Source organism: Seriola aureovittata, chromosome 9 (assembly GCF_021018895.1).
Source record: "Seriola aureovittata isolate HTS-2021-v1 ecotype China chromosome 9, ASM2101889v1, whole genome shotgun sequence".
In the NCBI taxonomy this organism is placed as follows: domain Eukaryota; kingdom Metazoa; phylum Chordata; class Actinopteri; order Carangiformes; family Carangidae; genus Seriola; species Seriola aureovittata.
Genome location: NC_079372.1, coordinates 7,001,639 through 7,015,168, shown reverse-complemented (window position 1 = coordinate 7,015,168; position 13,530 = coordinate 7,001,639). Strand labels below are relative to the sequence as shown.

Below are 13,530 nucleotides of genomic sequence, written 5' to 3'. Positions count from 1 at the left end.
TAAAACATCGTCCTTGTGCATGCTGTGCGCTCCAACTGTGGACATTGTTTGTCCTTGACCCGAATCGCAAGATGAAAGCTACGGAAGACCCATTCAACTTCCTGGTTTGTTCTCCAGGGCAAAAATAATAATTGCTCCTTTGGGTGGACCTGCCAGGTCTCTAGAAGGTCCAGACAGAACCAGGAATGTTCCACAGAAGCCAATAAAGCTACAACTATTTCCTGTCCATCACATCAAGGTCTTAGGTACGATTATAGGAGAGAGAAATAGAGACAGAAAGAGAAAGTTCGCTTAAATGATCCTGGAGATCTGTCAATCTGCCTCCAGTGGTTTAATTTTCTAGATGGTCAAAAACGAGGAACTTGGAGAAGCACGTTTCACTACATTGATTCAAATCTATAAAAACAGGGTTATGTTGATTTAATGTGGCTTGTGGAACTCATCAGCGGTGATTACGCTGCTTAACCTGTGGGTTGGAACCCAAAACACATCTGTCTGCTGTCTGATGGCACCGAACTAAACAACAGCACTCGCACTGCATGTTGTAATTAGCCTGCTCCAAGTGGTGAGACAAATTTCTTGACTCGGTTTCAGTTCTCTGCTGACAAAAGGATTCTTGTCCGAGATTAAGTCATGATTTATTCTGGATGAAAGCCTCCTTTATACATTTATACCAATTTAAAACCCATGTGCTGACTCAGATGCCGTCTCTCTTTCTTTTTACCTGGTGTGTTTTATGTCAGTGAGAGGCGCCGACAAGCTTCACTCTCCAAAGCCTTTCCAGTAATCTCTCTCCACTGGGCTTATCATTACTGTAATGACAAGGTACGTCTCTATACACTGGCTCTGTGTGTGTGTGTGTACTGTGTGTGTGTGTTTCATTACTTGAGACGATCTCTATCTGAAGAAATTAAGAGAAGACCACACATACGCTTGTGCACACACAAAAAACACACACTCATAGACTGAAGACGGAGACATCAACATGAAAAAAAATTGTTAATTCAGACACATGCACACTCACATAAGGACAGCCTGAGCTATTGTGCCTGGGTGTGAGTGCAGTATGTGTGTACAGATGTGTGAGTGTGTGTGCAGGCTTGGTGACTGTATTAAGCGAGAGCAGGCCTGCTTTATACCAGACGGGGAAACGTTGTAGGTGGTAGAGGAGTTCCATGCGCACGCCCCTCCTATGTTACGACTCCAGCAATTTGAGAGCGTCTGTGTGATGAAGGAAACGGCTCTATGGATATTTACAAAGAATTATTAATTTGGAAAGCAGGGATGTGGAGTACGTGTGCGGTACGAAGTTGGGAGAGACGGAGTAGGGGTGAGGAATTACAGATGAGGTGGTCCACATGCACCCGCCCAAACATGCACACAGACACACACACACACACACACACACACATACAAATGTACACTGACCCCACAGATGAGACAATTAAGCCACCAAACACTCTCATTAGCCAGGGGGATAGCGGTGTGGGTGGTGGGAGAAGAACGGACGAGAGGAGCGGAGGAGGAAGAGAGGGGGAATTGATGGAAAATGGGGTTGTTTCACAGCTCATTGGAGATGCTCTCCCCGGCCTGCAGTGTCTGCTGTTTCCCTCATGGCTTCCAGATGCTACCATGAACTGCACTGACACAGTCAGGCTGTGACTCCTACCGTCAGGCAGTACAGCACTGAACGCAGAACTATTGCTGCCGGCATTGGGGTATGGTCTGTAATATGTCAGTGGTACTCTATACCTGCATTGCGGTTAGAGCTGAGATGTGTGGGTGGGTGGCCAGGGGATGTTTCATTCCCTGCTAGATGAGGTAGAGTAGTATGATTAGTGTGTGTGTGTGTGTGTGTGTGTGTGTGTGTGTGTGTGTGTGTGTGTGTGTGTGTGTGTATGTGTATATATACGTGTGCGTATACGTGTGTGTATAAGAGAGAGAGAGACTCACAAGGACAGTAGGTTGGGTAGATCCCATGGAGCATCATCAGGAAGTCTCTCCAGCTGGTTGTTTTGTAGCATTCTGAAAGGCACATGCAGATTATTCAGTTATAGGTCATACCATATGTCTATAGGTGATGGAGTGTATGTGTTGCGCGCGAGGGCACATCAGGCAGAACAAATAATTCCATAGTGAGGGAAATCTGACACAAGAAGGGAAGGCTTGAAGAGAAGCAGAGAATGAAGGTTAGAGGAAAAGAAAAAGAGAAGCTCCTTGGGTGGGCTGCTGATGTCATTCTCAGAAGAATGGAGCAAAAAAGCGAGGAGGAAGTGGGGAGCAAACAATAGTGCTCTCTCTTTCCTCTCCCTCCCTCTCTTTCTCTGTCTTTCTCTCCCTCTTTTCTTTCAAGTTTTTCATGGTGACCAGTCTCTAGTGTGTTGCTGTCAGCAGTGCCATTATGCCTTTATCGTGGCATCATGGTGCCACAGTAGCCAGTCTTTGTGAGACTGTCGGTGTAACCCCTGTAACGTCACAGCAACAGTTAAATATCTGCTCTTACAGTAAGGTTAATATGTGATAAGAATTCTGTGTCTTTTTGTCTTCGTGAGTATGAAACAATCGTGATGCTTCACTCTGAGTGAAACAGATATTTAATTCCGGAAATGTTAGTTATGCATTCATTTATTTTGCTAGAGGTGATGGATACAATGTTGGCAATGCAGTGCATTCTGCATGTCTCAAGATGTAAAGAGTATATTCTTCCAAATTCATTTACATAACTCAGTGTGTCACATAATTTCATAGTGTAGAGTATTTCACAACAGTGCTCTGTGTAAGATATGATGATTGCTTTAGGGAAGAGAAAATGCTGCTCAGGTTTGAGAGGATCAGGGGAATGTTTCCACTGGGATGATGATGCCATGATAAATACACTCTATTGAGTCTTTTCCTGTTTCAAAGAAATTCTCCATGGGGAGCTTCTCTGTACTGCACTTTGGGTTCATAACCTTTCCTCTGTGTTTCTGTATGTGTGTGTGTGTGTATGTGTGTGTCTGTGAGAGAGAGAGAGAGAGAGAGAGAGTCAGAGACCTTGTGGCTACGCTACACAAGGTCAGCAGTTTATCTGTGTTTAACACAGACTGACTTCAACTAATATATTGAGGAAGGAAACGAACAGTTCAGCTGCTCTTAAGTCAAAAAGACCGTCCAATGGTAGCTTGGGTGTCATAGTGTGAAGCATGTATGAATTCAGGATATGTGTGCATGAATTCATAGCTGGTTCACTCATTCTGTCGTGGTGAGTTACACAACACAAGGTGAGAGAAGATCGACTTGTGTTCCTGGTAATCCCCCCAGATTCCCCCAAATTACAAACCACAGTTCTCGAGCTAGGTTTATATTCTGCGGCAGGGCTTCTCAATCTTTTCTCAGCCAGGGTCCAAAAGGAATTGAGTTGGTTGCCAAGGCTCATGAAAACCTCCTTAATACCCTTGTCTTACACCCACTAGAGGTATGGCCACAACTCATTAGATGCCGCACTCACAAGTCAGAAGGTGCTATGGTTTTTATGGTTGCTTTGCACATTTTTGTGATTTAATACTTCACAGCAGTGCTAACAGTTGGTGGCCATGGATCATAAGGCTCTGAATACACTATGAGAAATGGGGTGTTAAGAGAACAGCTTTGAGTGGCTTTTTTTTTTTTTTTTTTAAAGTTCTTTTTTTTTCCTTTTTTTTTGTCACTTACAGTAATCTCGGTGGGTGGTGTGACTGGGAGGTCCCTGCATTACACCTGTGAGGGTGTGTGTGTGTGTGTGTGTGTGTGTGTGTGTGTGTGTGTGTGTGTGTGTGTGTGTGTGTGTGTGTGTGTGTGTACACTCTTGCAACTGAAAAAGGGCTTATTTAGGAATGAAGGAGCTGCAAGCAGGGCAGGTCTCCCCCAGCCCATAAACTTTAACTGCAGTTAATGATGCGTGGCCTGTGTGTTTTATTCAAGGCGGGAGCACAGCCCCCTTCCCCCTGAAAGGCTGGAGTGGAACAACCCACCTGGGATGTGGACTGAACCACCAGAGTGGGATAGGGAGGGAGAGAGAAGGAGGTTACTTACAGAACTTTGAGGTTGTGGAGACCCTGGAGAGCGTGGCCTGAGATATACCTCAGCTGATTCCCTGAGATACGCCTAGGGGAGAGACACGGAGATCAAAAAGGAGAGAACAAAATATACAAGTGAAATATGATATACAACCGCATACACAAAAACATTTATAAGTCTCATAAGAGAAGTTTTTTGCCTTTTGTTATACTCTACGTTTTTGGATTGAACTGTGATATGACTTCATCCTTGAGTTCCTGCTTCGGGGTTACTGTTGGGGCAGTATGCAAATAACAATATTCTATTCCATTCAGTGTGGTTGCTATTGGCCCAAAGCACATCCTGAAACCTTAACCAATCCTGGGAGCTCTGATGAGTGAGTAAAGACTGAATTGAATGAGACTGAGACTGGGTCAACAAGTGCAGCGTGGAAGTATATTTGCTTGTGCATATGGGGGTGTGTTTATGTGTGTGTGTATAGAGTAAGGTGTATACTATATGAGTGTGCACGAGCTGGTGTGTGCGCAGTGTGAGTGTGTGTGCTATTTTCCATGTCCTTGAGGTAAATTGGGCTCGTTCTGAGGGGCCTTGAGGACAGCGAGGGAGAAAAACCACACACATTCACACAAGCAATCCAATCAGTTTGTTTATCAAACACAGCACCTAATGGTCATTTGTGAGTGTGTATAAGATGTCCAAATAAATAACATTCAGTCCAGCAGAGTAACTCTCAAGGTCATGAGCTGGAAGCACAGTTTAAACACAGATTTTGTCTTCACAGCTCAAGACCACCCACTTTTATTAAACACACACACACACACAAAAGTTAAAAGTTACTCACTGACATCCTCCTCCTCACGCCGTTGTTCTAAAGGTGACATTTGCCTGACATTTCAGCCTTATGCTAAGCAGCCTGCCTCTGGCTGAGTTTTTCCATCAGTGCCTGGATATTGAAATATTGATATAGAGCGCTGTCTGCCTTTCCAAACCACTATCATCCAGATGGTAATGGACGAGGGCTCCCAGCAAACTCCCTCTGACATCTGACACCCATGTCAACATGTCTCAGTCTCATTACTTTGCAGTGGCAAACCGCACAACCCTCCCCTGTGCCTGCCAAATCTCACACTCAGCACAGTTTAGGACTCTTATAGAGCTCGTATTTATCAACACAAACACACACACACTCTCACCTGCATATACAGATAAATGCACACCCACACCGGCTTACTAGAACAGAAAATGGACTGATCGTTATCCAAGCTATTATGGTGGTATTTAGTCATGCCGCTCAAACCACAGTCAAAACTCATTCAAACAGACGTTGACTGCTCCACATGATGTCTCAATATTTTCTCGGAGATGAAAGACGCAGATGACAGAGGGTTAATCAGTAGCTACTGCAGTGCTTTGACCCTACAAATTCCAATATTCATTCCTGTTTAAAGATAAAGGAGTTCAATTTGCTCTAAGATCTGATTTGCACTCATAAAGAAACCTGTATACTGCCCGTTTGTTGTCCCTCTGAGCACCATAGGTCTGCTACTTCAATACCATTTCAGGTTCCGCTATTGCACAAGCTGGTCGCCAGGGAGCATTTCAATAGCTACTTTTCCAGAGGTAACTGTTTCAATAGGCCTTGCTGAGGTCCTGACACCAGTAAAATAGATCTAAGCCTCTTTCTGCAAAGACCCCTAAGTGCCTTCTTTTGGTTCCTGTTCAAATGCAATGATTGGTTACAGACGCACTGGATGGAAAAAAGATATAGGTAGCACCAAAGAAAAATAAATGTCTTTTCTATGCGGGGATGAGGAGCGCCAGTAATTTAGAGTTTTAGAAAACAAACATTGTAGTTAAGGCCATGGTATGATGTGCATATCGTACTGCCAACCCAGCCTTTCTCTATTAGCTGCACCATTGGAGCCAAAACAGCATTAGAGTGGAATCATGCTTCTTTTTTTTTTTTTTTTTTTTTGCCGACTTCATTTGTCAAATGGATAATTATGTCGAAAGTGAAGATGGATATTGAAAAAGGAAAGAATTGTTCAGGGGTTCTTGATAGACATCAACAGAACACCGGCAGTTGCCATTGACCAACTGTTTCCATGATATCAGCGTGCGTATTTATGTGTGTACGCGTGTGTAAATGATCGCACGTATGAGTGAATGTTCCGCACTTAGCCTCCTAGTCGTTCCACATCAATCTCATTCTAATGAAAGGCGCCTTGCTCTTGTCAAACCGTGGCTCCAACTGTTTTTTCTTTTAATTTGATTTGGGGATGGTTAGAATTTTTCTTGGCCCCTGGACTGCGTAGATAAAAATTCCACCTCAGCATAATTCAACTCTATTGAAGTGATTTATAGATAAAATAACAGAAGCCAGTGTAGTTCAAACGTATGGGAGAACAGAGGGAGGGGTGCTGCTCCTAACAAAGGTGAGACCACCCTGCTATCAGAGCTGATCAGTTAGGGCTTTACTGAAGCATACCAACTTCTGATTGTCCAATGTATTGCCATGTCCTATTGCCTCAAAAGAATAAACAAAACAATGGATTAAAGACCTAGAGAGAGAAGACAGCGTCATATTTTGGGATGCTATCTCAGGCAGTGATAGGACGTCATAGTGGCAGCAGGACCAGGATGGTTGATAGGAGTCAGTGATGAAAGAAGATGAAGAGGATAAACCGGTCTTATCAGAGAGAGGACAGTTCATGTGTGGGTGTATCTGTAGCTACATATGCATGTTTGACCTTTTTCACCCTTGGTCCATCAATAGAAATGTTATCCCTCCTTCTGTTCGGAGGTCCAGCCTCAGGGCCAACCACTTAACCTGGTGTTAACCTCTGAAATTACTGGAGTAAAATATAGACATGTGGAAACAGTGTGTGTGTGTGTGTGTGTGCATGCGGGTGTGTGAGATGTATGTGGGTGCGTGTTTGTGGGCGGGGAAAGAGACAAGCAGACAAAAACCAATGTTGGCAACACTAAAAGGAAAAGTTTTAATTGACCTAGATAGTCCCAGATGTGTTGTGCACCTGGACTATCAAAACAGCCAATACTGTAACCCCTTAACCCTCACCTACGTCATACTCCTGGCCTATCAGCAGACAATCTTATCACCAAGGGAAAGACAAGCAGGGCAGCATTGGCCTCCACTCACCACTTCTCTCCTCTTACATTTGGATTTCATTTGTGTGATAGCTGGAGAGCACCTTAGTGTAATCTCACAGGGCTGGAGAAGCCCAGGCAGTATGGATATTCCAGAGTGGGGCGATACTGACGAGACGGATTTATCAGAATTTCAGTGTTAAGCTGATAACCGAAGCTAGCACCATATTCTACGCACATTCATTTGCACTGATAGGGGTTTTTTTAAAAATCCAGTGAGATTGTTTTACCTGTCAGGTCGCTCTGAATGGTCTGATTTCAGCTCTGTATTTAGGAGGTGAGTGATAGCTACAGATAATGATAAGATGAGCATGAGAGACTCGGCTGATTACGAAGGGAGTCAAAAGAAAAAGGTGGAGGGAAATGTGATCTCCGGAGGTACAAACAGAATGGACTTTGATACAGATGATAGCCAGAAAGCAATGTCGCCTTCTGAGGTAGTTTTCAGGAAGGGCTTCTAGGGGGACAGTTATGCCTAAAACTACCCCCTTTTACTTCCAAGTTGCAATTAGATCACAAATAGATAGTGTTTGAAGAGAGGGGATGTCTTTGATATGTCAGGTAGATGAGCAACCAGTCTCAGAGTCTGTACCTGAGTGCGGGCATTACTGCCCTCTCATTAACCCATAGACACGCAGCGTGCCTCTCAGTCGCCTCTCTTCATGTACCGTCTGACAGTTGCGTGCAGGTTTGTGTATTTGAATTAAGAGGTGATTCACTGATCAAAGCACTAAATGAAGGCTTAATAAGAGGGATCTGAGATCATACAATAATATTTAGAAATAAGGCCTTTGAGTTAGAGAAAGGCCTGGAGGGCGGGGCGATTACACTTACATCTTATTATTAATATTAATGCCGCAATGAATCAAAGGGAGGTTTAGCCTGGCGAGATTTGCTACCTGCTTTGTGAAGTAATTTAATCACCTTATTTGAGGTTCAAAGGGATTAGTTGTTTGCACTTTGATACTAAAGAGTTGAGAACTGAGCGAAGAGATGAGAGGCAGCGTGATATCGTTTCCATTTCTGAGCAGTGCTTCAGAAAGATCCTCTCTATGTGGCTCATAAGATTTTATTCCCTCTCCTCCCCATAGTGTACAACTGAATGAAAGCTGGACTTCTTGCCATAAGCAGATGTGTTTTGGTTTGTAAGAATTTGGAGAGCACCCAAAAAAGCAGAAAAACTATGAAAGGCAGCAACTACAGCTTGCAATAGCCTGCAGTGAAATGGAGATGGGGGATACAGAAATGAATTGGAAAGGAGGGAGATAGAGTGAGGGAGAGCAGGCAGGGAGGTAGAGCCCAACATCAAACAATTTATCACTCTACCAGTCACAACATGCCTGGCCCTTGCCTTTCCCTGTGCTACCAACAAGTGCTATCGACCCACATCAAACGCTCTCTCTCAAGCCGACCATATGTGTGTTTAGAGCCTCAGTTTGATTTTCTAAGTGCTATAAGTTGTTGTAATTATAATGTGTTTACCATAACCTGCCATGCTTCATCTTTCCAAACATTCTTAGACGTGAGTGGATGTCAGAAATGTGCTTCTCCTTTCAGCCCCAGAGATGGTCAGCAGGCTATAAAAATTGGCTTTGGGGCAGGAACATCCTCCTTGGAAGAGTTACAAAGCAACAGAACGTCTCCATAAAATGTCAGAACATGAGAGCAATACAGAGGAAGGAAGATCAACAGGGTTGTAAAACACTGGGAGGATTATGTCTGGACAAACACGGCAGGTGAAGCTGCATCCAAGACCCCCACCCCCGTTTCCCCAATGCAGCCAAATGTCAGCTTTAATGTTCAGCATCACTCTGCTCTGTGTGTTTCTGATTATTACGCCATCAGCAATGTCTGACCTTTACCATTTTCACGACAGCGAAAGTTCACATCAGCAATTCAAGTAATGTCAATGAATCAAAGTCTTGAATTTAATTCTGTAACTTCAAGGTGTCATAAAACTTCGCTCAGCTTTGTTCTACTCTTCAGTCCCAGTTTGACTGTGATTCAAAGTCAACTGAATGGTTATCCAGCAAACCTTTTGCTTTCATCATCATTAGCTCATGCCTCACAGGCTGCAGCTGCAAGAATTAGCAAAGAAAACAGCGGACTGTTCAAACACCCCATGCAGACACACACACACACACACACACACACACACACACACACATACTCTGCAGGCTTCAGAAGTGAAAGAATCAGGTGAAGGCTGCAATACACACATAAGCCCCCATGAATTACTACACACTTACACACACGCATTCACACCCTTGGGGCAAATCTGCGGGCAGCCTTTGTCAAACCGAGACTTAGCCAAATTCTGCTGAGTGGTCAGATCAGATATCGGTGAGGTCCACCGAAAAATGTGTTCAAAACGTTTTGGGATTTTGCTACAGCATGTGTTCTTTCATCAGCCCTGTGAGAATGAAACCAATACTTTTGACTTTGTGAAGTGCTGACCAAACTGTGTGTTTGACTTTTGACGCAGAGGCAGAGTCAAATGAGAGTCTTGTTTGCTTATTTTGAGATCAGATATACCCAAATTCAAATCATATTTAAGTTAATTTTTACAGTTTTACAGTACAGTTTTGTTGGCAACAGATTGTTTATTTTGTTAAATTACATTTTTGGTGGAAAAATATTGAATGTTACCAACATAGAAAAGTATTAAGAATCATGTTTGTTTTGGCATTTAACCCATTTAGTGTCTCAGTAACTATATTTCTAATTAAACCCAGCCATACATACACCTAAGGCTATAAACAAAAACAAAAAAAAGATCTTTGCTCTCTTTTCTCTTCCTCAGTCCTTTCCTGACGTTCTCCTATAGTGTGTGTTTGTCTTGGCAAGGGCTCGTGTCTACGTGTATACTGCTCCTGCTGAGCTCTCCAGCTGAAACAAAGTCAAGGAGCGCAAGAAAAGCAGCGGCTTGGATGCTGAGCACAGAACCTGCTCTCTAAACACTTTGAGGACCATATATTCCCTCTCTGAGTGAATATCAGAGAGTATATTCACTCTCTGAGTGAATATCAGGTTCCCTTTCGCCTCCCTCTGTAGACATCCCACGATATACTAGTATATTGCTGCAGGCAGTTTCTTGGTAGGAGAGATCAGAGGCAGGCCAGAGTCATCAATCCCCATCACCGAGGTCTGCACATATCAGCGGCTCGGGGAACGACTGTTTCTTGTCATGAGTGAGTTGTGGCTATGGAAGTTTAATAATTGAACGTGAGGTGAATGATTTTGTACTCACAGTTCTGATAACAGGTGTAATCGGTGGAAGGCTCTGGGTTGGATCTCACTGATGTTGTTCATACTCAGATCCCTAGAGAGAGAAAACAGGGAGCATCAATATCAAAGTATCAATCAGCGTATACCTTATCGATGTTCTTTTCAGGTACTCTGGACATGTAAAATTACAGATGTTTGAATGCTTTTCACATGGAGATCAATCATCGAGAGTGGGAGTAGGACTCAGAGAGGTTAGAGGGGTAGGTAGAGAGGTTGGAGGACGAAAGGGAGGAGAAGGAGATGTAGATGAGAATTTTCCCCAATGAATCATTGTTGGGCAGCTGTAATTTCCTCCTCGTCCCAGTGACTCTTTCTCTTTTCCAGATGTCTCACAAGATACCCACTCTTATATCTGACCCCTCAGTCTCCCTTCATATCTATCTCTCTTTCCCTCTCCATCTTGCTCTCTCCCTCTCTCTCCTTTTTTTCTGCCCCAGGTTTCTCAGGAGACCACCTCCTTCCCCCTTTTGTTCAGAGCTGTAACATAGACACACTCCATTTCTCTCTGTCCCTCTGACACACACTCTGACGTGAGAGGGTGTGTTGTGGGGTGAGTGTTGACGCAGCTGCGCTGCGGTCAAAGAGGGAGAGGTGCAGGATGCTCGGATACATGCATGCATGCACACACACACACACACACACACACACACACGTTCAACACACACGGACAACTTATGTGTCAGCCTCTGGTAGAAAACATATATAACCTTGTGGCACCAGTCATGTAAGGTCATCTCTTTGATAAACACAATGAAAGCAAGGAGGTGTTACGTCACCCCTTCTTTGCTTTCACAGCCCTTGGGGTCCTGCATGAGTCTTCAAGAGTGAGGCTTGTATGTGCGTGTGTGTCTGTGTGTGCGTGTGTGTGTATCTGTGGGTGTGTGTGTGTGTGTGTGTGTGTGTGTGTATGTGTATATGACACTAACCATTGCTCATAAAGCCAGACCACCGGGCTAGCAAGTGTAAACTGTGCTCTCAGAAGCTCTTCGCATTTGGGAGTTTTGACACACGGGCTGTTTGTTTGTCAAGGCAGCCAAGCTGACGGGGGGCTGGATGGATCTATCCACAGGCGTGATCTATATTCAGCTTCAGGGGAGATGTGGAAAAAAACACTGCACAGCAACACGCTCTTCACAAATTTGGGTATTTGAGTTGCCAGTCATATTTAGCAATTGTGACAAATCCCATGCACCAACAGCTTGTTACCTTGTCAAAGTTTAACACTAGGCTCTGGGATGTGGTGGGAGGAGGTGTGTTCTCAACATTTGAAGAGCTTGCCATCTCTACCGTGTCCTTTTTGCCATGAGATTTTGTAGGTCAGATAATTATGTAGTCTTTTTACAGCCTCTGCTGACATCGACTATTTTCCTTATGAAAGCATAATGATGGCATGTTAGTTTCCATGCACGGGAATTTCCTGTTACGGATGCCCCCCTCCTGGGAGGTCCGACTGAAGAGAGAGGGGGTTCAAGGTGTTACTCAAGGACACATGCGGCCTGGATGCTTTCGATCAGTCAACCAAAAATGGTTCCATAGAACAAAGTAGGGAATTAATCTTCCCGTGTCATTACTCACATCACCATTACTTTATTGCATGTTTTGATATGCAGGTCCCTGTGTTATTTGTACCTCATGCACTGCTGGCACACCATGAGCACAGGAGTGTCATTATACACACTTATGTCAACTGTGGAGAATGGTTCATATTGATAGCTTTTGTGAGTAATGTGCCATAAAAAGGTAGCAATGGGCAAATAAAAGAGGAGAATAAGGGGATCACAAGTCAGAGTAAACAATGCTGGTTGTAAAACACTTAATAAAGGCTTTACAAATGTTTTACGGGGTAAAGGAAATTCGTTCAACTTGTTTGTAAGGCTTTAAGGATACAGACAAGGTTGCTGTGAATAGTTGAATGTAATCCAATCTTTGTGACAAGAAAAACTCCATGCATCTTTTAAACTCAAAGCGTATGTTGTATATTCTTTGAAAATGTTGCTGTTGCATGTGAATGACACATAGCTGAACTAACAAAGCAGTAAACATGGTAAATCTAGAATGTACGGGATAATCTTTTTTCAGGTGCACCTCATCAGCTTCTTTAAGCAATGTAATACGTTTCTTAAAAAATAATAAATAAAAGTAAAATAATCAAGCACATTTACAAATAATATGTGATTTATTACTTTTTACATGTTACGACCTCAAACACTGTTGCTGACATTCCCATGCTATCATGGGACCTTGAGCCTAGCTCTCCACAAACGCTCTGCGGTGATGTCATGTAAATTATATGCTTCATGTCTGTCCCATTTTTTGGCAAAATCTGCTCGAGCTCCAGGCAGTAATTTGGGAACGAATACAACAAGTGTAATGCACTACTGCTTGATTAAAGTCAGAGGTAAATATAAGTGATAACAAAGTTGCCATGGAAATTACACAGCAAGCAGTAACAGTGAATAAATTGACATAATCACAACTGGGTGACATCACTTATGACACAGGAAGCTCACACGGGGCCTCGTGAACAATATACATACACACCTTAATCCTATTTATTGTCTGTGTACTAATACTCTACTGAGAAAAATATTTATCAGAACATTCAAGAGGGATCATTAAGGCATAGCAACACACACATGCAGACACACACACACACACACACACACACACACATCACCCAGCTTCTGGGGATGCGCCCATGGATGGAGACAGCTCGCCGTTATCTGGTCCTGATTAAAGAAGCCATAAACAAACGTTGTGTGAAGTCCATAACAGCGGCCTCACTCAGACAGAATAAACACGCAGCAAAGGAGAGAGAAAATGTTTAAAAATAAAGACACACAGTGGTGAGTCATGGGGAAAGGTTGAATGCAGCTCAGCTCGGCTGTGCTCTCCAACGAGCTCATTGGGAAGCCGGAGAGAGAGAGAGAGACATTTCTGCTGCGCAGGCCAAGGCCTCCGCTGACAACTTGACGTATCGTTGGAAGGCGCTGCGCTATGGCTTGTTTTTAAAATCAAATAACAGCTGTGGCTTTTTTA

General features: G+C 43.6%; 1 protein-coding gene across 1 annotated transcript in view; it reads right to left on the bottom strand.

Annotated features, from left to right (window-relative positions):
- Positions 1-13,530, bottom strand: part of LOC130174424 (leucine-rich repeat-containing G-protein coupled receptor 6) — a 37,354-nt gene that overhangs the window by 12,247 nt on the left and 11,577 nt on the right. Inside the window, exons 2-4 of the mRNA XM_056384229.1 lie at positions 10,454-10,525; positions 4,051-4,122; positions 1,954-2,025 (exon numbers count right to left, since the gene is read on the bottom strand). Of these exons, the coding sequence (XP_056240204.1) occupies positions 1,954-2,025; positions 4,051-4,122; positions 10,454-10,525 (216 nt within the window). The remainder of the gene's footprint in view (positions 1-1,953; positions 2,026-4,050; positions 4,123-10,453; positions 10,526-13,530) is intronic.